Here is a 25,670-nt window from a genome sequence, read left to right as displayed (position 1 = left end):
TTGTTAACCACTTCAGCCCCGGAAGTTTTACCCCCTTAATGACCAGGTCATTTTTTGAGATACGGCACTGCGTCACTTTAACTGACAATTGCGCGGTCGTGCGATGCTGTACCCACACAAAACTAATATCCTTTTTTTTTTGTTTTCCCACAAATAGCTTTCTTGTGGTGGTATTTGATCACCTCTGCAGGTTTTTATTTTTTGCACTATAAACCAAAAAAGACTGACATTTTTGGAAAAAAAACAATTTTTTACTTTTTTCTATAATAAATATCCCACAAAAAGTTGAAATAAAAACTTTGTCAGTTTAGGCCAATATGTATTCTGTTACATGTTTTTGGTAAAAAAAATTGCAATAAGCGTATATTGATTGGTTTGCGCAAAAGTTGTATGGGCAGGCGTATGCTATGGTCAATTAACACAAGTGCATTTTATTGATGGCATTTTGAATGCACAGAGATACCGTGACTAGATCCTAAGCCCATTGTTGTGCCATTCATCCCCGACCATCACCTCATGTTGCAGCATGATACTGCACGGCCCCATGTTGCAAGGATCTGTACACAATTCCTGAAAGTTGAAAACATCCCAGTTCTTGCATGGCCAGCATACTCACCCAACATGTCACCCATTGAGCATGTTTGGGATGCTCTGAATCGGCGTATACAACATCGTGTTCTGTTCCAGTTCCTGCCAGTATCCAGCAACTTTGCACAGCCATTGAAGAGGAATGGACCAACATTCCACAGGCCACAATCAACAACCTGATCAACTATGCCAAGAAGATGTTCTACACTGCTTGAGGCAAATGGTGGTCACACCAGATACTGACTTGTTTTCGGACCCCCCGAACACCCCCAATAAAGTAAAACTGCACATTTAAGAGTGGCCTTTTATTGTGGCCAGCCTAAGGCACACCTGTGCAATAATCATGCTGTGAGGTGGATGGATTATCTCGGCAAAGGAGAAGTGCTCACTAACTCAGATTTAGACAGATTTGTGAACAATATTTGAGAGAAATAGGCCTTTTGTGTACATAGAAAAAGTCGTAGATCTTTAAGTTCAGCTCATGCTAAGTAGGGGCAAACACTAAAGTGTTGAGTTTTTATAATTTTGCTCAGTGTAGTTACCGCAGTTTAGCTTTATTTGAAATAAAATTTTATGTACTGTATATGAACAGTTAAGTAAAGTTTATATAATGAACATTTTTTGCATTGCGTGATCTGCTACCAATGTAAACATATGTGTCTAACAGAAGATCCTGGCCTACATCCTAAACATATCCTGCTGTGCCACTCCAGTGGCCGCTTGCTGTTGGCATGCCCACTTGCAATGTCTAAGTTGTATAAGGAGGCCAGGGAGACTGCTGTATGGCAGACTGAAAGATAGGATGACACATGGTGCCAAACAAAGCTAAGTAGGAAGCAGCAGCAGCATGCCTTAAGCCAGGGCAACCTTAAAAAGGTGGAGATCTACCTGAACAACATGAGAGAAGTCAAAGATCACCGGGCACATTGTCACCTCCTCACAGCGGATTTAAACCTCCATATGCCGTACTACCGCGTCGCAATCGTGTGCATTGCTTGGCAATCATGAGTTTAAATGAGGCGGGGAGGAGGCAATATATCACCTCCTCACCACTTTTCAAACACACTCTGATTGCTTTTTAGAGGAGCATCAGTGTCTGCTGCACTTGAGAATGAGCCCTTATTTGCATTCGGCAGCGGTACCTTTAGGGCTCGTTCACACGTAAATGTGAGGGGGGGCTAAAACCCTGCGGTTAAGTTGCCATTTTACCACCCCAAATCCCTATCCCCTTTAGCTGCTGAGGCAGCAGCCAAAGGTGTACACATGCCACAGCAGCAATTAAGCCCACTGTTTCTTTTAGTGGGTGCTACCGCCTGCCAGTCACAACCCATTCAAGTGCCCCACAACTGTGTGTTTCTTCAGGGTCCAAGGGGTTAAAGCAGGTGGTGAGAAAGCAACACAACACTGCCTGCTTTAACCACTTGTTTTCTGTACTGCACAAGGTTGCAGGGCACTTGCAGTGCAGCCTCTTTCACTTGAATGGGTCATGCTTGGCAGGTGCTACACCCACCAACTATGACAGGGCGTATAACTCCTGCTGCGGCTGCGACATGTGTATACCCCTGGCCAATGCAGCTAAAGTGTGTGCAGTTTGGGAGGGGGATAATAAAAACACGTCTAAGCTATGGGGTTTTACCACCCACCAAACTGAAAATGTAAATGAGCCCTTACTGTTCTGAGCCCCTAAAAAGGCTGCTTTCACACTGATGTGCTGCAGGTGCAGTGCAGTGCATCTGCAACTGTCCTGGGGTTTGCCATAGACTGCAGGTGTGGTGCACTTTTTGAAAGTGCACCATAACTCCTGCATTCAGAAAGTGCACCAAGCTCGCAGGGTATAATTTAAAGTCTATGGCTAAGCACAGCAAAGGTACACTGCATCCATGTTGTGGGCAAACCACAGTACATCAGTGGGAAAGCAGCCCTATACTATTATGCCCAGTGTATTGCTTCACACTGACCTGAAGATCTCTTCTTTCCTGCTGCTGGAGACCGCTAGCCGGGATAAGAGATGGAGTGCAGTTGGTATCACTCCACATTGGACATGAGCCAGCACTACAGAGGAGGCATCAGCTTTATGCTTCTCCTGCTCCCTACTAAAGCTCCAACTTTACAAGTAGTCCCTCTGCATTGCACTCTGATACTCTGGAATGACGGGTCAGCAAGCCCAGATCGTGATCTACCACTCACCTGTCCGCTATCTACTGGTTGCTGACCCCTGCCTTAAGTGATTTGCCCGCACTACAGAGTCTATCACTTATCCCTGCTTCTCTCTTCCTTACCTGCTCTGTGTAATAGTTTTACACAGAGGAGCCCCGATCTGCCTTTTCTCGGGTCTCCCACCGACTCTCCTGGCTCCCCCCTTCTGCCCAGTGCCCCCCACAGCAGTCAGCTTGCTATGGGGGCACCTGAGCAGGCTCGCTCACCAGCTGCGGCTCTGTGTCCATTCACACACAGAGCATGGCTCGGCCCCGCCTCCACTCTCTGGTCATTAGCTTGCTGGATGTGATTCACAGTGGTGGGAGCCAATGAGGAGGGAGAGCCAAGAGCACATCGCTGGATCGGGATGGGACTCGGGTAAGTTTTAGGAGGGGCTGGGGGCGCTGCTGAGCACGCAAGGTTTTTTACCTTTATGCAAAAAATACATTTTTATGGCATAACAAAAGTTATTTGAGGTTTATCAACTGGGGCATTACCAGCATTAAAAAAAGGCCTAAAACACTGTATCTTCACTATGAATGTGACCTAGGTGACATCTCGGAGGATCAGTAGGAGGACAAACTCCAAATGGTTATTATTTTGCCACCATCGTAGATTGTCACAATTGTATTGGGCTTTACTGCCTCTGCAGTCCTGGATAGACCTAGCTCAGATAGTAGCTGTAAAATCTTTCTCTCTTTCTCTCTTTCTCTCTCTCTCTCTTTCTTTCTCTCTTTTTCTCTCTCTCTCTCTTTCTCTCTTTTTCTCTCTTTTTTTTTTTTTTTTTTTCTCTCTCTCTCATGGGACTGTTGGTTACGCTGATTTCTGGTGTTTATTTCTAAGTTTCAGCTTTGGAGACTAGAGGTAACCTTGTCCTGACAGGGCCTTGCACTGGTGGACAGTAGGCCTATCAATGAATACACAAACCACTGGTTAACACTGTTTTATATACTGTCTATCTCAGCTGTTCTCTTCTGCTTAGGAACTTGTATTGTGAAAATTATAGTACATACTTGCTTTGTGTAGAACTGTTAGTTTAGTGTTACCTTGTAATTCTTCAACTCCCTGTATATTTCAGAGAATCTTTCTGTATTTTTTTTTTTTCTGCATGTTTGTTTTGTCAAAAAACATTTCCTAAAACCCCCCAAAAATGTACCTGATTACATTTTATTTATTTATTTTTTTTAAATCTTTTTTTTTTTTTTTTTTCTTCTTCTCATCTTTCTAGGAAATGTACTGCAGCCTGGCGCAGGACCTGTCGTTGCTAGAGCTGCCCAGTTTTTTAGGTATGTGTGTGTGTGTTATCTGTTCGTTTTTTGTTATAGCTGTTCAATAGCCATACAAAAAAATACCTTTTAATCATATCAGAAATTTAGAGCTGTCTCACTTCTTGTGTTATTGTGTATTTTGGGACTACAGCTTGATTATCCTTTAGGGCAGGGGTCTCCAAACTGGACCACATCATATATTTTACAAATTTTCGAGGGCCAAAAAAAAACAGTTGTATTAATGAATGATTCTAAACAGCTGTTCAATAGCTGTGCCCACTTTCGTGGGAAAAATATAGCCAGTAAAATAAAAATAATATAGCAAATATAATTGCTACACATGTGATATTGTATTTTAATGTTATTAAAAATTACCTTTCCTTTTTAATCTGCAGAGCTGTAAAATTCAGTGCAATATGGCAAACTGGAGGCATTCCGTACACAGTTTGTGTATGGAACTCCCCCAGAAATGTAATTTCCTGCTTGTGTGATTGGCTTACTGATTTTCCCAGAAATCTACACAAAGATGAAAGTCAGATTTTAGGCATCCTCTGCAGCAAAAATTTAATTTGTGGTCAGATGCTCCTAAAGGGTTAATCATTTCTAAAGGTGTGCAGACACTGCAGGTTTCCTCATTAGAGCCCCGCAAGTGCATCAGCTGATCAATAATGAAAAAGTCACTCTATTCACAATCTGTACCCAAAAGACAGAAGAATAAACAGCTGTTTCCTCAGAGAAGGAACAAAAAGGAATCTGCAACTAAATTTGTTCAAAACCCTTGTGTGCTTACCCTTAAATGCTGTGGAGGACATTAATCAGTTCAGTCACACTGGCAGGCAGTGCTAAACAGGAGCAGTGAAGCAGATTTGAGACAGCCCGGAATGGCCATCTTTTCGGTCCTTTTTTTATAATATTTCTCGAATCGTCTTCCAGGGCAGCATCCGAGAGATAGGCTCCTCCTCCCTGAAACAGGAAACACATTAGTCCACGATTATAAATTTCACAGTCTTACCTGCGTGCCTCAGTTGTTTTGTGTTTCCTCCGGAACCACATGAGCTGCAAAAGAAACGTTTATTATTTTACTTCTGTCTCTGTGCTAGTTGCAGGAGACCCCCTGCTAGCATCCCATTCAGCCCAGCGGGCCTTGGGAGGGCGAGCAGGTGCAGCAAATTTGAGCAGCAATTCTCTGCCTGAGAGTTCACCCCTGCAGAGGGGTCTGCAATCATCCCCCCAAGCTGAAATGGTGCACTGTCATTTCCCCCATGCCGCTGACCAAGGCACCTGCTGCAGTTTATCAAGGGGTACAGAGGTATGGTGGATGGCTTACCCCCCAACGCTGGACGGGTAGGTGTCCCTCTACTGTAATTTGTGTCCTCTGTGTCATGCAGGATGTCTGCGCCCGCCGCCCACCCGATTGCCATTAGTTTCGCCGCGATCGGCGTCCTACCCACTCCGCAGAACAAGCCTCCCCTCGTGGAGGCTCTGCGGGGTGTACCAAAATGGCGCTGACGCCATTTCCGTTTCCGGGGGCAGCGGCCATCTTCCCGGAGCCCGCTGCCATGAGATACAGAGCGGGACTCCGGCGACGTCATCATTTCGGGGGGCGGGAATTTTGAAAAAAAAAAAAGTGTGTATATATATATGTATGTGTGTGTGTGTGTGTGTGTGTGTGTGTGTGTGTGTATATATATATATATATATTTATTAGAGGTCGACCGATATATCGGCCGGCCGATATTTGGTGTTTTTTACTTAATCGGCATCGGCCGATTGTGCTGATAAAAAAAGCCGATATAGCTTCAGCGCGACTTGCAAAAGACTTCTGTAATAGAAGTCAGTGCAAGTTGCCTGTGTGAAGCGACTTCTCCCCCTCTCTGGGCAGCCTGCCAAATCTGATAAAAAGAACCTGAAGGATACAATGTTTACACTTATGAATTAACTAAATTCTGTGTGTAGAAGCTCTCAGTTTAACCATTTAAAGACTAAATGTTTTCTGACATTTGTTGCTTACAAGTAAAAATCCTGTATTTTCTGCTAGAAAATCACTTAGAACCCCCAAACATTATATATATATTTTTTTTAGCAGAGACCCTAGGGAATAAAATAGCGGTTGTTGCAATATTTTATGTCACACGGTATTTGCGCAGCGGTCTTTCAAATGCAATTTTTTAAAAGAAAATACACTAATAAATTAAAAAAAAAACTAAGCAGTAAAGTTAGCCCATTTTTTTTCATCCAGAAGTTTTGATTACCTGTTTTTGTGTATTTAATATTTAAGAGAGGTGTTTTTTTATATTTTTTTTATCTAAATTCTACATACAAGTGAACTGATTGGAGGTTTGTTTTGTTTAATAAATGTTTAAATGTAAAAAAATTTCCGTATCACTAAAGGTTGCTTGCACACTGGAGCGGGCATGCGTTGACGGTAAAACACTGCTAGTTTTAGCGGCTCTTTACCATCATCTTAGCAGCGCTATTCGGCTGCTAGCAGGGCGCTTATAACCCAGCTAGCGGCCGAGGAAGGGGTTAAATGCGCCCCTGAAGCGCCGCTGCCGAATCGCTTTGCAGGCGCTTCGGCAGCGGTGCGCATTCATTTCAATGGGCAGGAGTGGTGGTATACACCGCTCCAAAGATGCTGCTTGCAGGACTTTTTTTTAACATCCTGCCAGCGCATTGCCTCAGTGTGAAAGCACTCAGGATATCACACTGAGACTGCAGGGGAGCCGTTTGACAGGCACTTTACAGGTGCTATTTTTAGCCCAAAAGCGCCTGAAAAACGCCCCATTGTGAAAGGGGTCTAACTGTTAGATTTTATGAGATGAAGGTAAAAAAAAAAGAAAAAAAATCGGCCTAATATATCGGCCCAAAAAAAATCGGCATCACATATCGGCCATCGGCCACCGCGATTTGTAAATATCGGCATCGGCCAGAGAAAAACCCATATCGGTCGACCTCTAATATAAATAAATAAATAAATATATATATACTGCAGCAGGGTCCCCCTCCTTGTTGGGCACCCAGAAAAAAGGACACCGACTGCAGCGGCATGTGCAGGTATATCCATCAACCTGCATGGAGTCAGCTGGGGGCGGGGCCGGAACTTAAGCAGGAAGCAGTTAAAAAGGCCCCTCTAAGCAGAGGATCCTGGTGGCTGACCATGTCTGACGCTTCTCCACCCTGCCCTGCAGATCCTGCGAGCCAAGACAGCTCCAAGGTAAGCCAGAATATTCCAGAGTCACCTCTGTCTTAACCTTACTACAAAACTGCCTACTTACAGGCAGCTTTTAACCGCCTACCTCACGGGGACCTTTTTTACTATGCTTGATTTCAGGCAAAGACCCCTGAGGAAAGGAAAGGCAAAACATGTGCTTCATGCAGCCACCGGCTTTCCCCTGAATGGAAAAAACCCTTATGTCAGAAATGTATAGACAAAATGGTGGCCAAAGTATCGCAGGGGTATTTGAAAGATCTGCTCAGTTCTTTCAAGAAAGAAATTAAGAGCACCATGGTGCCACTACGCTCAGTTATTGAAAAATTAGAAGCGCCATCAAGTATCGGTCAGACCCGTATCCCATCTACCAGCGGGACATGCGTTCCTGCAGGTAACAGGGAACAGTCAGAGCAAGAAGAGGATTCGGATGAATCTGAACAATCTGAATCGGAGGGACTTTGCTCAGACTCTGATGAGGAAGATGACACTGCAGAGGCCAACCTATTTCCCTCAGAAGATACGGATAGTCTTCTTAAAGCCATAGCTGACACGCTAGGCATTAAAGAACAAAAAAACGCAGAGCTCACAATACATGACACGATGTACAAAGGGCTACAACTCAGAAAACCTAGAACATTCCCTGTACACCAAACCAGACATAGTCAAAAAAGAATGGGAAGACCCAGAGAAAAAACTATTCACACCAGCCACAGTCAAACGCAGATACCCTTTTGCAGAGACAGACACCAAAACCTGGGCTAAATGCCCCAAAGTGGATGCCTCTCTGGCAAAAGTCACAAATAAATCTGACTTGGCCTTTGACAACGCAGGTACCTTAAGCGACCCCATGGATAAGAAAATAGAAGCCCTCCTAAAGAGGGCCTGGGAAGCAGGGGCTGCAAACCTGAATCCGGCAATAGCTTCCACCTGCACAGCCCGGACTTTATTCATCTGGTTAACCCAGCTTCAAGAACTACTGGAGAATGGGGACATGTAGGTAGGCATCCTGTAGGTCTAGTGTCGCCATGAATACCGTACTTAGACGACCTACTGTTCTTCGCAGACTCGGCAGAAATCTTAGGACATACTTGTGCGCAGATTGTTCTCTGTCTGCAAAACCTGGGATGGTTAGTGAATGCAGAAAAATCTCAAATGACCCCAAGAAAGACAGTGGTATACTTGGGATATGTGCTGGACTCCAGACTATCAAAAACTTTCCTAATGGAACAAAAGAACAAAAAAAATCACACAGGCAATAACCTTCCTAAGAGGGACCAATGCCATAACAATCAGACAAGGAATGACCATACCAGGACTGATGACGTCTTCTATTCCAGCCTTTACCTGAGCACAGATTCACATGAGATCTCTACAGAACTACATTCTGTCTCAGTGAGATGGCAGCCACTCATCCCTAGACAAGTCCATTCCTGTTCCAACCACAGTCAAGCAAAAGCTCCAATGGTGGCACAATCCACTTCAATACATCGAAGGGCGCAGATGGGCTCAATCCGATCCAGTCAGGATCACCACTGATGCCAGCACCCTAGGCTGGGGGGCACACATGGAGGGGCTCTGCTCACAAGGAAAATGGACCTCCAAATGGTCCCAAGCCTCCTCAAACTTGAGAGAGCTAAAAGCTGTGGGGGAAGCATTGAAAGCATTCAAGCCAGCGATACAGGGGAGAGACGTAAAGGTGCAATTAGACAACGCCACGACTGTGGCATACCTAAACAGACAAGGTGGGACGAAGTCCCAAAACTCGAGGCTGACGGAGACAATCCTACTATGGGCAGAATCGAGCATAAAGTCAATATCAGGTATTCATCTGAGAGGAACAGACAATACGCTGGCAGACTTCCTAAGCCGGAAGACCATAAAACAGACAGAATGGTCACTGAACTAAACAACCTTCGCACAAATCACTCAAAAATGGGGAGTACCCAAGGTAGATCTATTCGCCTCCAAAGCAAATGCAAAATCACCAATATTCTTCTCTCTGGACCCCACAGATGGCAACAGCGGAGTAGATACTTTCAACCAAAGCTGGGGATGGCAACTGTGTTATGCATTCCCTCCAACTGCCATAATTCCAAGGGTGATTCAAAAAACAAAGGCAGAGAAAGCAACGGTGATACTAATAGCACCACACTGGCCCCAGAGAGCATGGTTCAGCCACTTGAAAAACCTCAGAATACAACTTCAACTGACACTGATGGACCGGCCGGATCTCCTGTCACAGGGCCCAGTCAACCACCCGAATCACAGAATCCTAAAGCTTTCGGCTTGGTTACTGAAAGGGTAAGACTTCAGAACAAAGGGCTGTCAGACAAAGTGATCAATACCATCTTAAACAGCAGGAAGCCTGTAACTAGGGCTATCTATGAGAAAGTAAGGAAAAAGTTTGTCTCCTGGAACAGAAACAAACCAATTTCCAACAGAGGGATAATCCCAACAATTTTGGATTTCCTACAAGATGGAGCAGACAAAAATATCTCTCCAGGCACATTGAAGGTACAAGTCGCAGCACTCTCCTCGGTCATGGACACCAGACTAGCACAGGATCCGCTGATAAAGCGATTCCTAATATCGCTTAAAAGAGCTAGACCAACCAAAATGTATAGAACTCCAACGTGGGACATGGCCACAGTACTTAAAGGTCCGATGGAAAATAGCTCAGACAAAAACCTCACTTTAAAGACTGCACTCCTTCTGGCCCTAGGATCCGCCAGAAGAGTGAGCAAAATCCAAGCTCTGTCTATAATGGAACCATACTGCCTAATACATTTAGACAAAATAATTCTCTCTCGGATTCTGCCCTGGAAGATTTCTTAGAAAAAGAGTTACCAGGTACCTAATTCTGTTTTTTCTAATATTCAACTGCCTTGTAGCCCCTATTTTAAAAAAAAATTTTGAGCCCGAAAGCTGTAGAACTGTTCTGCTGCACACTGGGAGTGGGATAGACACTAATAAATGACACTAATGCAGTTTCAGATTTAGCTGATGCAATTTAAGGGCCATGATTTTACTGCTCTCTCTTGCTAGGGACACAGTACAACAGGGACCAAGTAAAATGAAAGACTATGGACAATGACGTTTACATATTCTTAACAAGCAGTAAGGACTCACACCAGTAGCATTGGGCACATTGCCCAATGCAAACAAGGAAATTTGCCTAATGTCTTATAGCTTCAGTTGATGCACACTAAAGAAAAATAGAACAAGAATTTCAATGTGTTTTGAAAATGCATTGTAGCACTTGTTCAAACTAAATTTTAAACTGGATGTAAACCCTCACATATACCCAGTGAAGTGAACAGCCTCAGATGATACACAGAGATCAAACAAATCTCCCTACATACGTTTTACAGGTATATCTGCTGTCTTGAGATTGCTATATTCTTTAGAATTCTTACATTGGGTTACAATTTTCACTTCCTCATTCAGCAGTAGCAGTGTAGTCTTGGCTTTCACTGTGTGACAGCTGATTGGATGAAAGGCACACCCCCCCCTCCATATTGGCAGAAGAACGAAGATGCTTTCAGAGCTGTGACAAGACAAGCTCTCTTCTAATCTACATCTTCAACCTCCCTCGACACTAATTTTCAGCTGCTTTTATCTCCCGTCTAGGAGAGCTTGTCAGAAGTTATGCTGATAACAGAGCAGCATAAAGACACAGGACTCAGTGCTTTGGAGAGATAAGTAAACACTACAGATATGTGCTCAACTCAAATTTCATGAATTGGGTTTACATCCACTTTAAGACTTAAATTAAAGGGGTTGTAAAGGTAATTTTTTTTTTTATTTAAAATAACAAACATATCATACTTACCTTCACTGTGCAGCTCGTTCTGCACAGAGTGGCCCCGAACCTGCTCTTCTGGGGTCCCTCGACGGCTGTTTCAGCTCCTCCCCGCAAGCATTTACCACCTTAATGCGAGCTCCCTCGCATGGTGGTGAGTGCTTGCGGGCGCGCTCCCGTGATACAGCCGGCGGCTGTAGCCGCTCGCTGTATCACTCGGCCCCGCCCCCCGGCGCGCCGCGTCATCGGATGTGATTGACAGCAGCGCGAGCCAATGGCTGCGCTGCTTTCAATCCATCCACTGCAGCCAATCAGCGACCAGGCTGAGCTGCAATGAGGACGAGCAGCGAAGATTCGAGGCGTCAGGTAAGTAAAACGGGGGGGCTGGGGGCGGCGGTACTGTCAAAAGTTTTTTCACCTTAATGCATAGAATGCATTAAGGTGAAAAAATTTTTATCTTTACAACCCCTTTAATTAGGTGCTGCTGGTGCCTTAGGGTTCTCGCATTTCGGCACCTAGCATCCTCCTCTTGCAGAGGCAGTTTGAACATTCTTTGAACAGGCTTATGTTTCTGGTTTATAAGAGATCAGGTTTTCCAAGCATGAACATTAATTGTAGTTTTGGATGATACAGGGCCATAGTCATAGCTTAGGTTATACAATATTACAGTGGTGTACTGTTGTTTGGTTATATACTAGCATGGAAAGACTACAATAACTGATCAGTTTCTTGCACCTCATATATTCATTGCAGTGGAATCCCAGAGACAGTCCCTATATCTTGTGTGAATCGACAGTGTTCCTCTGGCCTTCAGGCCATCATCAACATAGCAGGTGAGTAGTTCCTGTACTATACTTGACTAAAAGAGGGCCTTTCTGGTAAGTGTATGCATTCAGATTGTGGCTGTGAGCAGCACAATTTAAGAGTGAACCTGTTGCAAAAATCAAGCACAGAATAATAAATCTCCCCTCAAAAAAAAAAAGCAAATACGTTTCCTGCTGCCCAATTTACCAAACACAACTGAGGAAAAGAAAGTGTCATCTAAAGTCTGATTTGGGAATGTTGATCTGTGTACCCTCCCTACTTAGTGGTTCCTCCCACTAACCCTTACATCACCACTATGTCCTATAGATAACCGGGGTCATTGGGAGGGACCACTGAGGGCAGTAGTAGACACAGGAAATTGACATTCCTGGAAGTGTCAGTGTCTGAAAGGGAAGGTTCCCCTTTACCAAAAAGATGTTTGGTGGACTAGTATTTAATTTCTGCTTTGCAGAGACATCTGATTTGAGAGCATTTGATTTTTGTAATCAGTTTGAGAGGTATAACAGAGTTAATTGTTATAGAACTTTTCTAATTTTATATGATTTTTTTTTTTTTGTTTAATATTTCTCTGATTTTATTTCAAATACAAAATTGTAGATCGTCTCTTTTTAGTTATCGTTATTTTGTTCTGTGTTTTTTATTTTTTTGCTGAACTACTGCAGTAATTACGCTACAGAATTGCCTCATGAAGTGTGCATTTTGTTGGTCTGTCTTGCCAGACTGACGTACTTGCACTGGGGGGAGAATAACAATAAAGCATCAATTTGCCACGCTATGAAACAATGAGCAAAGATATGGCGGCCCCAATTATAGGCTTAACTAGAAATTAATTTTTATAAAGCGAAAGGTTTAAATCTGGCTGAACGAAAATGGATAAGCATGAATATGAACAAGATTTATTCAAAAACTGATTACCAGCCTATGCTTTTTTGTTTTGAGATGCATTTTTTTATTGAAATGAATGTAAAGGCCACAAACGACATGTCAACACATGCATTGAGCGCCTGTTCACACATAAATGTGGGGCAGCACAGTGATTAACAATTCTGCCTAGCAATCAGGGTCATCTGTTTGAATTCCAACCACGGCACAGTGCTTGCATGTTGTCCCTGTGCCTGCGTGGGGTTCACGTATGCATGTAAGTTAGGGAGCTTTGATTGTAAGCTCCTTGAGGGCAGGGACTGATGTGAATGTTTGTTTATTTATTTATTTATATATATATATATATATATATATATATATATATATATATATATATATATATATATATATATATATATATATATATATATATATATATAATGTGTGTGTGTGTGTATGTATATAAGTAAGTAAAGCGCTGCATAAATTGGTAGCGCTATATAGGTACCTGTAATAAATAAAATAAAATGTGCAATAAAATGCTTGAAAAAATGCATGTGCATTGCTTTTTCATTGGCGTGCATTTTTATGTGTGTTGATGTATGTTTTAACGCATTTTGACACACCTTTTTTATGCATGTTAAATTGCTGTGGGTCCTTGTAAGGGACAAAATAATAAAAAGATTTTTTCCCAATAGACTTGTGTTGCGTTGATTGTGTGCTTTTAGGTACATTGTGTTGCATTAAAATGCATACATGTAGCACTGTACTGCACATGACACCAGCATTGTGGTGTGAACAGGACACATAGAAAATTGTTTTCTATGTCCTTGCAATCTTCCAGTGCAGTAAAAAAGCAGGGCACTGCAGTATGTGTGAACAGGGTCTTAAACGCACCTTAACATGTCATGAGGCTCATCAACACACAGGGACGTGTGTTGATGTCTGTTACAATGCACATTCATGTGCCTTCATGTGCCTTAATGTGCATTCACATGCATTTTGATGTGTTTCCTTCAGAATTAAAAAAAAAAAAAAAAATCATAAGTGTAAATGGGCCCCTGATAATTTAATGTAAATATGTCGCAGCCGACCATTAATACCTGAGACCCATGTTGATTATGTAAAGCAGTCTATTTAATTTTTTATATATATGTATATGTTTTTATAATGAACTGTGCATTATCAGCATTTAAATGAATGAAAACCATTTATATTGATTACAGGTGGTATCAGAAATGGTTCATATGACATTGGACTGGCATGTGGGTAAGGAGACTACCATTAAATTATGGTATAACTAAATGTAATGTGTTACCCGTGGGGAAATTAACTTTGCAGATGTGTTTTAATTTGTATAACAGTACAGATATACACAATTGTTTGTTTTCAAGAGAGGTCATGCTGGGCAAATGTCTTAATGAGAATTGTGAGAACTGCCTGTTTTAAAACCTTTTGCCAGTATAATCTGTATGTCTCTCATCTGACGTCCTGTGATGGGATACCCAATTCTCATCACTGTACTAAGCAGGGAGTTGGGGTTGCCAATATCTGCTTGTATAAGTCAAAAGTATTTTTGCATAGTGGAGAAGAGCTACAGCACTCTTAGCAACAAATAACCTGAAAAGACCTACTTTTTTTAATATGTCTTTAGGGATTTGAGTGAGGGGGAGAAAAAAGATGCTACACTGCTAATGTGTACGATTACCATCGCCCACATTTAACATAGAGTCGAGCGCCCTTTACTGAAGACTCAGGTTTTCAGAATTATTTGGCTAAATACATGCCTTATTCACAATTAGGAATGCATGCCCACCTATCTATTTTTGGTATTTACGGCTCAGAGTCTGAAAACTTCAAGAGGAACTGCAGTCTGCTCACATAATTTGTAATAAAAACATCTTTGCCATTCTAAAGCTTCCCTCCAACCACTGCATATTATTTTATATATACTGTGATTCTGTACTTTCCAAGGGGGAAACCATCTCCCTAGGCAGGTGAATTGTAAAAGAGAAAAGCATCCAAGGCCACGTAAGGGCGAGAAGCAAGAACGGGTAGGTGGCAAGGCACGAGAGAGAGTTTCTCGCCATCCCCTTATAGGGGGCACCCCATCTCGTCCAGCCAAGGCCTCCAAATTCTTTAAAACTTACTATGATTACCCTGCCTAATACATATTGCCCTCTGGCTCCAAACCATTGAATTAATGGTCTCAACCCAGTTCTCCACTGTCGGGAGTCTGTGCCTGCCATTTCTGTGCTATTAATTTTCGCGCCTGAAACAGGCATCTCAACACTACTTCAATGGCGCCAGTCGGGACTCTACCTTCTTCCAAGCTTCCTAATAGGTAAGTCTTGACCTCCGGTTCTAGTGTGGTCCCAAAAGTTTTATTTATCCTAGCTACTATCTCCGCCCAGTATCTAAAGAGCTTAGGACACGTCTACACCATATGGATCAGGTCTCCTGACGCCTTACGTCTGGGGCACTCATCATTTTGTCTCCTTCCACATTTAAACAAAAGTAACATAGGATACTTTCTGTGAGGGAGAAAAAGAAGTTCTGCTTTAATTAGTATAGTGTCATATAAATTACCCAAAGATACCTACAGTGAGCTGGCATTGTCCTATCTTTTTATAGCTATTACTCTATGAGCGCCATCTCATAATGGTATCAATAGAACACCTTCCCATCTACTCAAGGTGGGGGCCAAAAAATTTTGACTTTGCATGTGCTACCAAGAGATTATATACATCAATACATAAAATCAATACACTCTTTATTATACAGTTAAAAAAGGAGTAGAATTAAGTACAAAAACATAAAATATAACCACGTGTAGATCAAAGCCCAACAATGGACATGCATCCATTGAGTATATGTTCCCTCCAGTGTGGTGTCTAGAATCTCTAGATTCTAGAAACGTCAGTAGTATAGTGTTTTATATAGGTTGCCTTCTAATTATTGTACTGACAAGAAGACATTTTAATGTAATAATATATATACATAACCTAGAAATATGCAGATGAACATTGTTTTTTATGTAAGGTTTAATATGGACACAGAGTGGGGTTGAGTTAATTTAAAAAAAAAAAGGGTGGGGGGTGGCATTCATCTTACAAAGAAATGTTAACTTTCCAAAGTGAATGTTTGTGAGTAAGGTAAATCATATGCTAGCTAAAATCCTCTTACACTCAACTAGGGTAACCCTATTTTCGAACATTCGCTTGGCAAAGTGAACATACACTTAGTGCCTAAGTGCACAGCCTCTACACCTTTTCGTAAATCAACGCCTTAGCCTTAAAAAAAAAAAAAAAAAAAAAAAAAAAAATTCAAAAATTTAATATACGTTATTAGTTGTGCTTTTTTTGTGTGATACCATTTCTGCCAGTTCTCCTGCTCACTGGGGTTGGTTATGTACTGCCATGTCACAAATGGTAAAGTTATCATAACTGGATGCCGAAAATGACAATTGTTTGTTTTGTATTTGTGTATTCAGGGTGGAGTCTATGAGCCTCAGGAGCGTTGGAAATGTTGGAGACATCAGCCCTCGTATTGTGGATGATGTCAAAGCTAGAGACTGTCTCATCCCTATGGGGTAAGAGTTCAGTGTTATCACAATATACCTTTCGGTGTCTACGGGAACACCTATAGTCAATTGTTTCTACTGCAGAATCTTAGCTGCCCACCTTACCTCCTATTTCACTGCACCCGCCTGAGTCATCCCATCGTGCTCTAGTGTTAACATTAGTAACGATAGCGATGCTTATAGATATGGGAGCTTCGGTATTAGAGATTCCTATGCCTTCTTCATTATTAGAGACTCTCTTGCTTTTCCTCTATAGTTAGAGGCGCTTGTTAAAGAGAAGAAATATGCACTTGTTTCTGATATGTTGGAACTTTGGGGGTACACAGATGCAACCCAAACCCTGCAGTTGGGAATAGAAGATCAGATGAAAAGATTTCTATTACTTTCTGGGCTTCATTGTGATTATGTGGCAACCTTCTGTTCATATTGGTGTCATTCCTTGTTTACCTTCTAGGCTCTTTAAGTTACACCGAAGTTGCACAATTTTTAAAGCGTTTGTAAAAGCTTTTTTCTTTTGTTTGTTTTTTATTAAAGTCACAAAACATGTTAAACACATCTGCTCTGTGTATTGGACAGAGCAGCCCCAAACCTCTTCTGGGGTCCCTCTTCGATCTTGGCTCCTCCTCTTATGTGTCCACCCCTATAGCAAGCTCTTGCTATGGGGGCAGATGTGGAGGCTTGATCCCAAACCTGGCTGTGTGTGTTCACTGGCTGCTTGACCCCAGCCCTCCCCTCCCTCTTCTGCTCATAGGATGTGACTGACAGCAACTGGAGACAATGGCTCTGGTTGCTCTCAGCCAAGCTTGAAAGAGCTCCGAGAGAGGAGAGAAGACTGGCAGACAGGTACAGTGCTGGATTGATAAAGGACTCAGGTAAGTATTTGGGGGGAGGGGCACAGCAAATGGCAAAACGTTTTTTTACCTTAAGCCCATAGACGGAGCAAATTTGTTTCCTCCAACCACAGGTTGCAGGAAATAAGTTTGCTTGATACCCCATCAACACAGACAGTGTTGACAGGGGATTCCCACCTGCAGAGCCATTGTGTTCTCACGGCAGGGGAAGCTGTCACCTACCAGGAGAACACAGTGATTATTGCTAGCCTCTATAACAACACTAGCGAGAATCACATGTAAAATTCAGCAGCCTGGTTGTACCTAAGTTGATCGATTCGAGCGATCAACTTGGGTACATTTAGCCTGCCCATACATGGCTCAAATCTTGGCCGATTCCTGCTGAACTGACTAAGATCTAAACCGTCTGATGCTGTTTATTTCACGATTATCTCTATCTATCTGAAGTACTTGTACTGCTATTGTTTGTTTTTTTTTGGTTTTGAAACGTAAATAAACTTTATTTTAAAAAATAAAAAACAAAAAAAACAAAACAAAAAAAAAAGATCCAAACCGTCTATGGTGGCTTTAATGCAGTGAATGCCTTTAAAGCGGAGCTCCACCCAAAAGGGAAAGTTCCGCTTTAAGGCCTCCTCCCCAGCTCCTATTTGTGAAATGGAGCTTTTGGGAAGAAGGGGGGCACGGGTACCTGATTTTGACAGGTACCCGCTCCCAGTTCAGCTTTGTTTGCCTTTAGGCGATCGGAAACTGAAATCCCCCCCCCCCCCCCCAACCCCAAAGTCTTCTGGTACACATGACAAGTCCCAGAAGACTATGGGACTTGTCACAGAGTGCAGCGGCGCATGCGCAGTGGGCACCCGGCTGTGAAGCGGCAATCTGGCACAGCCGGGTGCCTATACTGAATATATGCCGGCAAGGGAGGACACAGGGAGCCCATGAGTTGCTGTTAAGTCAGCAGCTACAGTTTTTGTAGCTGCTGACTTTTTAAATTTTCACTTCAGAGACTGGAACTCCTCTTTTAAGGTAAAAATTTTTTATCTTTAACAGTCATGAGAAGTAACTATTTTCTATTATTTTGTGTATTCTTAGTCGCAGCTTCTCAGGGAGTTGTACATGTACTTGAGGCATATTATTGATAGAGTATTCATTCTTAGTCCTCTTTCACACTGGCACTTTTAAACCTGCGCTTATGTGCATTTAGAGGACATTTCTTTGCATATAAATGCATGTGGTGATTTTTCAATGGTGCCATTCACAATGTGTGTTTTACTTGTGTCTAGGTGCAGACAGTTTAGCTGCTCTAAAAAAAATATATATAAAATAATTCTGTGCGTCCAGCATTTGATTAGACACTCTCTAAATGGTGCTAAACATGTGTAAAAATCATGCTTTGAAGCAGGAATATTTTAGTACCAAAAAAAAAATGATCTGGAAGCCATAAACGTTGTTTATACTTCCCAGATCATTTCTCCTGTGTTCAGATAAGCAAAATATATCCTTCAGTAAGTGCAAAAAAATACCCGTTGAAACCCAGTGCTGTCCAGTGTACTCTGCAGTTATTTCAAACAATATTAGTCCTACCCGGCTCATGTCTGTGAACTCCAGAACACCTACCCCCTATGTTATGGAGTTGAGGAGAGCGAGTGGTGTTTTTTTTAGACATAACACGCTTCCTGTAGTAGAATAACAATACTGCTGCTCAATAAATACATTATAGTGAGTGAGCTTTTGTTACCTTAATACAGGAAGCGTGTTACTGGCAAGTTCACAAGGTGAAAATAAAGAAATAAAATAAAACGAATGCAGCGATCACTTATAAGGACTGATAAGCTGCTGTATAAATGTTTCTATTACTGCATACACGTTAATTATTTTGGTTAACTAAAACATAATTGATTTATACACAATTAGAGGGTATGGTTCATAAATGTACTTGATACTTGATATTTTGTGCCCCACATCAGGTTGCTCAGCAATCAATAGGCTTCTATTAGGGCAGGGGTAGGCGACCCACGGCACTGGTGCCGCAAGCGGCACGTGAAGCCTCTTTTGCCGGCATGCGACTCCCTCCCCAACAGCAGAGCAGTGCAGGGAAGTGTCAGTGAGAGGCTAATGCATTCCAAACTCACAATTCCCCATGCCGCACCTGCACTGGGGGGGGGGGGGCACTGTGCCCCCACATATTGTACACACTGGGAAACATTGGTTATCTAACTTTGTTGTAGCTGCGATTGTCAGCTCTTGTGATAGGGAAGAGCTTGGGTGCAGTTCTGCTGGGGGGCATCCCTATTTCCAAGAGGAGGAGCACTGCGATTTGCCACTGCCAAAGCCAATCACAGTCATGCTAGCCCCACCCACCATTTGGAGGAAAATGACTCCCTTGGTTGCCACTACCAATCTCAAAGAAGGAATTTCACTGTGATTGAGAAAACCACAATCAGGTGACAGTTTGTGGAATTACTGTTTAGCTTCTGGGAACTTTGCTGATAAAAATAAAAATGTGTGTATGTGTCACTTAATACTGACCCCTCAGCTCTGCATCATCTACTACTACCAACCTCTGCGTCACTACTGAACCCCTGCACTCTGTGTCCCTTTAAGCCACAGCCAGTATTCAGCACAATGAAAATAACACCAATTTTGCTGCGGCGCTTGGGGGCGCATCTTTTCTCAGCTGTCCGATCTTGCACACAGGCCCACTGCTTTCAGAAAATGCCCCTGACCTGAGCTCATCATTGCGCGTCCATTCCAAATGCTTGTATGTGACATCACATACAAGCACGTGGGCTGGATGCGAGAGGTGGATCAGAGGGGATGAGTGTGCCAGGACAGGTAGATGTGTCTCATCTCTGCTTCCTTGCACCACTCTGTATATCGTGCATATCATAGATGAGAAGAGGGTACAGCAGTGAAGCAGGTGGGGTTTAGCGGTGGGGCAGAAGAGCAGGAGAGTGCGATGGTGGAGCAGATGCGCAGGGGGTACAGTAGTGGAAGAGATGAGAAGAGGATTCAGCGGTGGGACAGAGGAGCAAGGGGGTTACAGTGATGGGGCCAAATGAGCAGGGGTTACAGTGGTAGGACAGAGGAGCAAGGGGGGTTCAGTGATGGGCCAGATGAGAAGGGGGTTAGACTGGTGGGGCAAAAGAGCAGAGGGGTACAGAGGTCGGGCAGTTGTGCAGGGGGGTACAGTGGCAGGGCAGAGGAAAAAGGAGGTGGGACAGATGAGCAGGGGGTTACAGTGGTGGGGCCGAAGAGAAGGGGGGGTACAGAGGTGGAGAAGAAGAGCAGGGGGCTACAGAGGTGAGACAGATGTGCAGGAGGTAAAGTGGTGGGGCCGATGAGAAAGGGGGTTACAGTGGTGGGATCGATGAGAAGGGGGTTCAGCGGTGGGACAGATGTTCAGGGGGATACAGTGGTTGGGCAGAAGTGCAGGAGGTACAATGGTGGGAGAGATGAGAAGGGGATTCAGCGTTGAGACAGAAGAGTACAGTACAGTGATAGGGCAGATGAACAGGGGGTTACAGTGGTGGGACAGATAAGCAGGAGGGTTCAGTATTGTGCCAGATGAAAAGGGGGTTACAGAGGTGGAAAAGATAAGCGGGGGAGGGGGGGTTCAGTGTTGGGGCAGATGTGAAAGGGAGGTGCATTAATGGGACAGATGAGCAGGGAGTTACAGAGGTGGGGCAGAAGAGCACTGGGGTACAGAGGTGGGGCAGAAGAGCACTGGGGTACAGAGGTGGGGCAGAAGAGCAGGGGGGTACAGAGGTGGGGAAGGAAAGAAAGAAGGTACATTGGTGGGACAGATGAGCAGGGTGTTACAGTGGTGGGGCAGAAGAGCAGGGGGAATAGAGGTGGGATAGAAGAGCAGGGGGAACAGTGGTGGGGCAGATGAAAAAGTGGGATACCGTGGAGAGGCAAAGGAGCAGATGGGTTCAGTGTTAGGACAGGTGAGAAGATGGTTCAGTGGTGAGACAGAAGAGCATGGGGGTACAACGGTGGAGCAGATGTGCAGGGAGTGGTGGGTCACATGAGAAAGGGGATACATTGTTGGGGCAGATGAGCAGGGGGGTTACAGTGGTGGGACAGAAGAGCAGGGTGGTACAGTGGCGGGGCAGGTGTGCAGGGGGTTACAGTGGTGGGACAGATGAGCAGGGGGTTCAGAGGTGGGTCAGATGTGCAGGGTAGTACAGTGAGGGGACAGATGAGCAGTGGGGGGACAGATTTGCAGGGGGTACAGTGATCTGAGTTTTGAAGGTGCAGGAATTGGGGCTGATCTAATGCGTGAGAGTGCAGGATGTTAATTAGTCACTATAACTCAAGTAGTTTATAGCATTTACTTTATGAAAAATCCTTTTCGTGATTGAGGGTATGAAGTTAACATTTTTTTTTCTCCCTTCGCCTTTCAGGACAGCACCTTGGAGAGAGCATAGCTCCACCTCTTCACAGGAAACACTGCGTGACAACGCCCTTTTTAAAGACAGCTGCTTCCACCGTGCCTTCAGTTTTAATGTTTCCTCTGCCATGGAAGCACTGCTTGGGAAACCAGAGGGGCTACGCTCTCTTCAAGAGGGGTTTTTGAGCAGTACCTTCTTTACTTTATTCTTTGACCAACCCAGCTCCTTCCCGCACGAGAGTGGGGTGCTCCGGTGTCCCTTCGCTTACTTACAGGGGTAATAGTCTGCTGGAGGTCGTCCGCCCAGAGTGCTTGGGGGGGCCACGGGTGTGCTCGGTCTGAGTATACATGCTTGGTCTCAGCATGTTGGCGCAGAGTCCAGGAGGGCGGATGACGTCAGTTCTAGGGGAGGAGACTTCCGGCGGGGCTTAGCAGCAATTGGTTCCGGTGTCTTGCCGAGAAAGTTCCTCCGGCGGATAAGGCCCCCCCCCCTACTGCTTGCGAAGTAGGAACAACAAGGGAGCCGCCAAAAAGAGCCGAAGCTGAACACCTGAGTCAGCTGGACATGGCGCCTGCGCACTACATTCTACCCTATGTCCACGTTAAAGCCCCACCATCCAAGTGGATATAGAGTTAGAATAATAATATGCCGAGCGCAGCGAGGCCGTGCCCAAAGCGTGGCGAGCGTAGTGAGCCCGCGAGGGGCCTGTTACAAACTTTTTTTATTAAAATAGTGTTCGCTCGCAGGCGCCATGTACAGCTGACTCAGGTGTTCAGCTTTGGCTCTTTTTGGTGGCTCCCTTGTTGTTCCTACTACACAAGCGCTGTGCCTGCGCAGTAGAGGGGGGTCCTTATCCGCCGAGGGGAACTTTCTCGGCAGAACACCGGCTGCTGGAACGCAGGAGGAAGGGGCGGGTCTTCTGGCTGGGACTTCCTTTTGTTTGGCACATAGAGGAAGTTATTTAAAAAGCACACAGGCGGCAGCTGCGGCGTTCGCAATGGAGGAGGCTGAATCGTCAGCAGCAATGGAGGATGCAGGCGCCCAGGTTCCTGGTCAGACCCAGGTAGGAGAGGTGCAGTGGCACCTCTTTCCTTTTCTCACTGGGTGTGTTTTTTTTCTTTGTGTCTATTCTTGTCAGGAAAGAGGCAAGTACCAGTCTCGCCAATATCGCTGCCTTCCTTCGCACATGCGCAGTAGAGCGGCACTCCGGCGCATCCCTGGGCACAATACAGCGAAACGGCTAATGCGCATGCGCAATTCGGTTAATGATTGTGCAATACAGCGAAACGGCTAATGCGCGATTCAGCGGAACGGCGTACGCAATAGCGCGCACAACATGAGCCTCCCACTGGCCTATAGAAGCCACTCTGTGCCATGACCAGATTGCTGGTTTGTCTTTCAGGTCCCCGTGTGTTTCCTGCTTGTATCCTGATTCTTGATTACCTGTTGTGACCCGGATTGACCTTGACCTGCTCTGATCTCTTCCTGCATCTGGCCCTCGGCTTGGCTCTCGGACTTCCCCACTTGCTTCCTGTGTTTGTGTTTCACCCTTGGCCTGTCTACGAATATTGCTTCCTGTCTCCAGTGATTGACCCTCAGCCTGCTCCTGGACTTTGCTATTGTCTTCAGTGCTCGACCCCTGGCTTGCTCACAGACTTTGCTTCCAGTTACCTGTGTTTGACCCTCGGCCTGTTCAGACTTTGCTATCAATCTTCAGTACTAAGTCATCAGCCTGCTGACAGATCTGCTAACAGTCCTTTGCACTAGACTGTTTTTGCCTATCTAGAGACTCTTACTAGTCAACGGTGTTTGACCCCCGGCCTGTTGTTTGGATCAGCTGTTCATCCTCCTTCTTGAGCTTCAGCATCTTCCAGTCCTGCACAGCTGTCTCCCTGCCGGTGACCTTCACGCAAGACCTGCCCAGCCTGCTGGTGACTCGTGCCTCTTTGTGCCCCTCACCCCCTGTACTATCTCCAGGAGTGGAGTGAGCTAAGTCTCAAGAGGTTACCGCTCTCAGCATCTTGGCCTCGATGAGTACCCTTATCTGACAGTTCTATTAGCAGTTCAGCATGAAGGAAGACTCTGGGACACTTAGGGGTGTCTGCTGTGGGTACTGTGTGTTTCTCTCTGTTGGCAGCTTTATGTCGCCCTAATAGAGGGTGCGGTTATGTCTTGGTATTTTTCAGAAAGCCACCGCTAAGTCAGAGAGGGCAACAGGGAGAAAATGCCCTTCATGCAAGAACCCATTAAGGGACTCCTGGTCCAAACCGCTGTGCAAATCCTGCATCGCAAGTTTAGTGAGAGAAGAATCTACACAGGAGTGTAAAGAGCTCTTTTCATCTGTCAGAAAAGAACTAGCAGAGACCCTAGGTACGTAGTAGTAGTTAGTAGTTAGTAGGTAGTAGGTAGTAGGTAGTAGGTAGTAGTAGTAGTAGTAGTAGTAGTAGTAGTAGTAGTAGTAGTAGTAGTAGTAGTTTCCTTTCTGAACAAACAGGGCCAGGGTTCCAGCAAGAGAGCTCCCAATCCAGCCTTCCTACTACCGCTTCCAGGATTTTGGGGAGTGAGTCAGAGGAAGAGGAACAAAGTATCCCTCCCTCAACCATTGATTCTGAGGAGGATGATGGGGAAGAAGAAAATAAATCTTCTAGGTACAAGCTAACGCTAGAAGAGGTGGGCAATCTACTTAAGGCAGTATATACCACCTTGGAGATTCAGGAAGAGAAAACCCAGCTATCGATACACGATAAAATGTATCAGGGCCTGGAGGAGGCCAGACATAGTCTTTCCTGTCCACAAAGTTTTGTCAGATACGATCAAAAAAGAATAGAAGGATCCGGAAAAAGGCCAGTTATTTTCTCCAAAGCTCTCAAAAGAAGGTTTCCTTTTGAAGAGGACGAAGCGTTAGTTTGGAACAAGAAACCAAAAATTGATGCTGCTTTCTCTCAGGTGTCCAGACGGACGGACTTGGCATTTGAGGATATGGGCGTATTGAAGGATGCCATGGATAAAAGAGCAGATGCACTTTTAAAAAAGCCTGAGACTCGTCCCTATCTAACCTTAAACCGGCGATGGCCACTACAGTTGTTGCTAGAAATATGGAGTGTTGGCTGGAACAACTCAAAGGTCATGAGGTAGCAGGTACTTCTAGGAAAGATCTGTTGGAGTCCTTCCCTATCCTGTTGAGAGCGGTAAAATATATGGCTGATGCCTCAGCCGAATCCATCAGGATGTCGGCCAGGTCCTCAGCACTTGTTAACTCTGCCAGGAGGGCCCTTTGGCTAAAAACCTGGTCAGGAGACTCCGCATCAAAGGTAAAACTTTGTGGGATTCTTTTCACAGGTGACCTGGTCTGTGGGCCAGAGTTAGAGGCAGTCCTTGATAGGACAGCGGATAAGAAAAAGGCTTTCCCACCGAAAAATAAAGCAGGGAAGCAAAGGAAGAATTTTCGTCCTTTTCAACAAGCCCATAAAGAAAGGGATCAAACCCAGAAAAGGCCCTGGAACCCTCAAAAAGGGAGAGGCAGAGGAGAGGTGCTCTTTAGACCTCCAGAGTAGACCCCAAAAAAGCAGTAACTATCTCCCAGTGGGCGGGAGGCTAGAGGACTTCCTGCCAGCCTGGGAAAGAGTAACAAAGTCCTTTTTGTCCTGAATTTAATCCGTCAGTGATATCGGCTGGAGTTTTTACAAGCACCTCCGAGTCGGTTTTATGTGACAAACCTTCCAAAGGATCAGGAGAAGGCCTTGGCTATGAGATCTATGTTAGGAGAATTGATGCAACAAGGTGTCACCTCCCAAGTCCCAAAAGATCAGGAGGGGAAGGTCATCTCCCAAGTACCAATAGATCAGGAGGGGAAGGTCATCTCCCAAGTACCAATAGATCAGGAGGGGAAGGTGTTTTACTCCCACATTTTCCTGGTAAAAAAACCTTCAGGAAAATTTCGGCTGATTCTCAACCTGAAAGTTCTCAACCAGTCCATGAAATACAAAAAATTCAGGATGGATACAATTTTCTCTGTGAGAAATCTACTTACCCCCAGATGTTACATGGTGTCTATCGATCTGATCTCCATATACCAACCGCAGCCTCATCAC

General features: G+C 44.5%; 1 protein-coding gene across 1 annotated transcript in view; it reads left to right on the top strand.

The window, feature by feature from the left end:
• Positions 1-25,670, top strand: part of ACAA1 (acetyl-CoA acyltransferase 1) — a 98,343-nt gene that overhangs the window by 31,298 nt on the left and 41,375 nt on the right. The window contains exons 3-6 of the mRNA XM_073630687.1: positions 4,013-4,070; positions 11,819-11,898; positions 13,978-14,020; positions 16,245-16,343. Coding sequence (XP_073486788.1) covers positions 4,013-4,070; positions 11,819-11,898; positions 13,978-14,020; positions 16,245-16,343 — 280 coding nt within the window. The remainder of the gene's footprint in view (positions 1-4,012; positions 4,071-11,818; positions 11,899-13,977; positions 14,021-16,244; positions 16,344-25,670) is intronic.

Source organism: Aquarana catesbeiana, linkage group LG05, assembly GCF_042186555.1.
Source record: "Aquarana catesbeiana isolate 2022-GZ linkage group LG05, ASM4218655v1, whole genome shotgun sequence".
Taxonomy (NCBI): domain Eukaryota; kingdom Metazoa; phylum Chordata; class Amphibia; order Anura; family Ranidae; genus Aquarana; species Aquarana catesbeiana.
The sequence above is the reverse complement of the archived record's forward strand: the minus strand, read 5'-3'. Positions and strand labels throughout refer to the sequence as shown.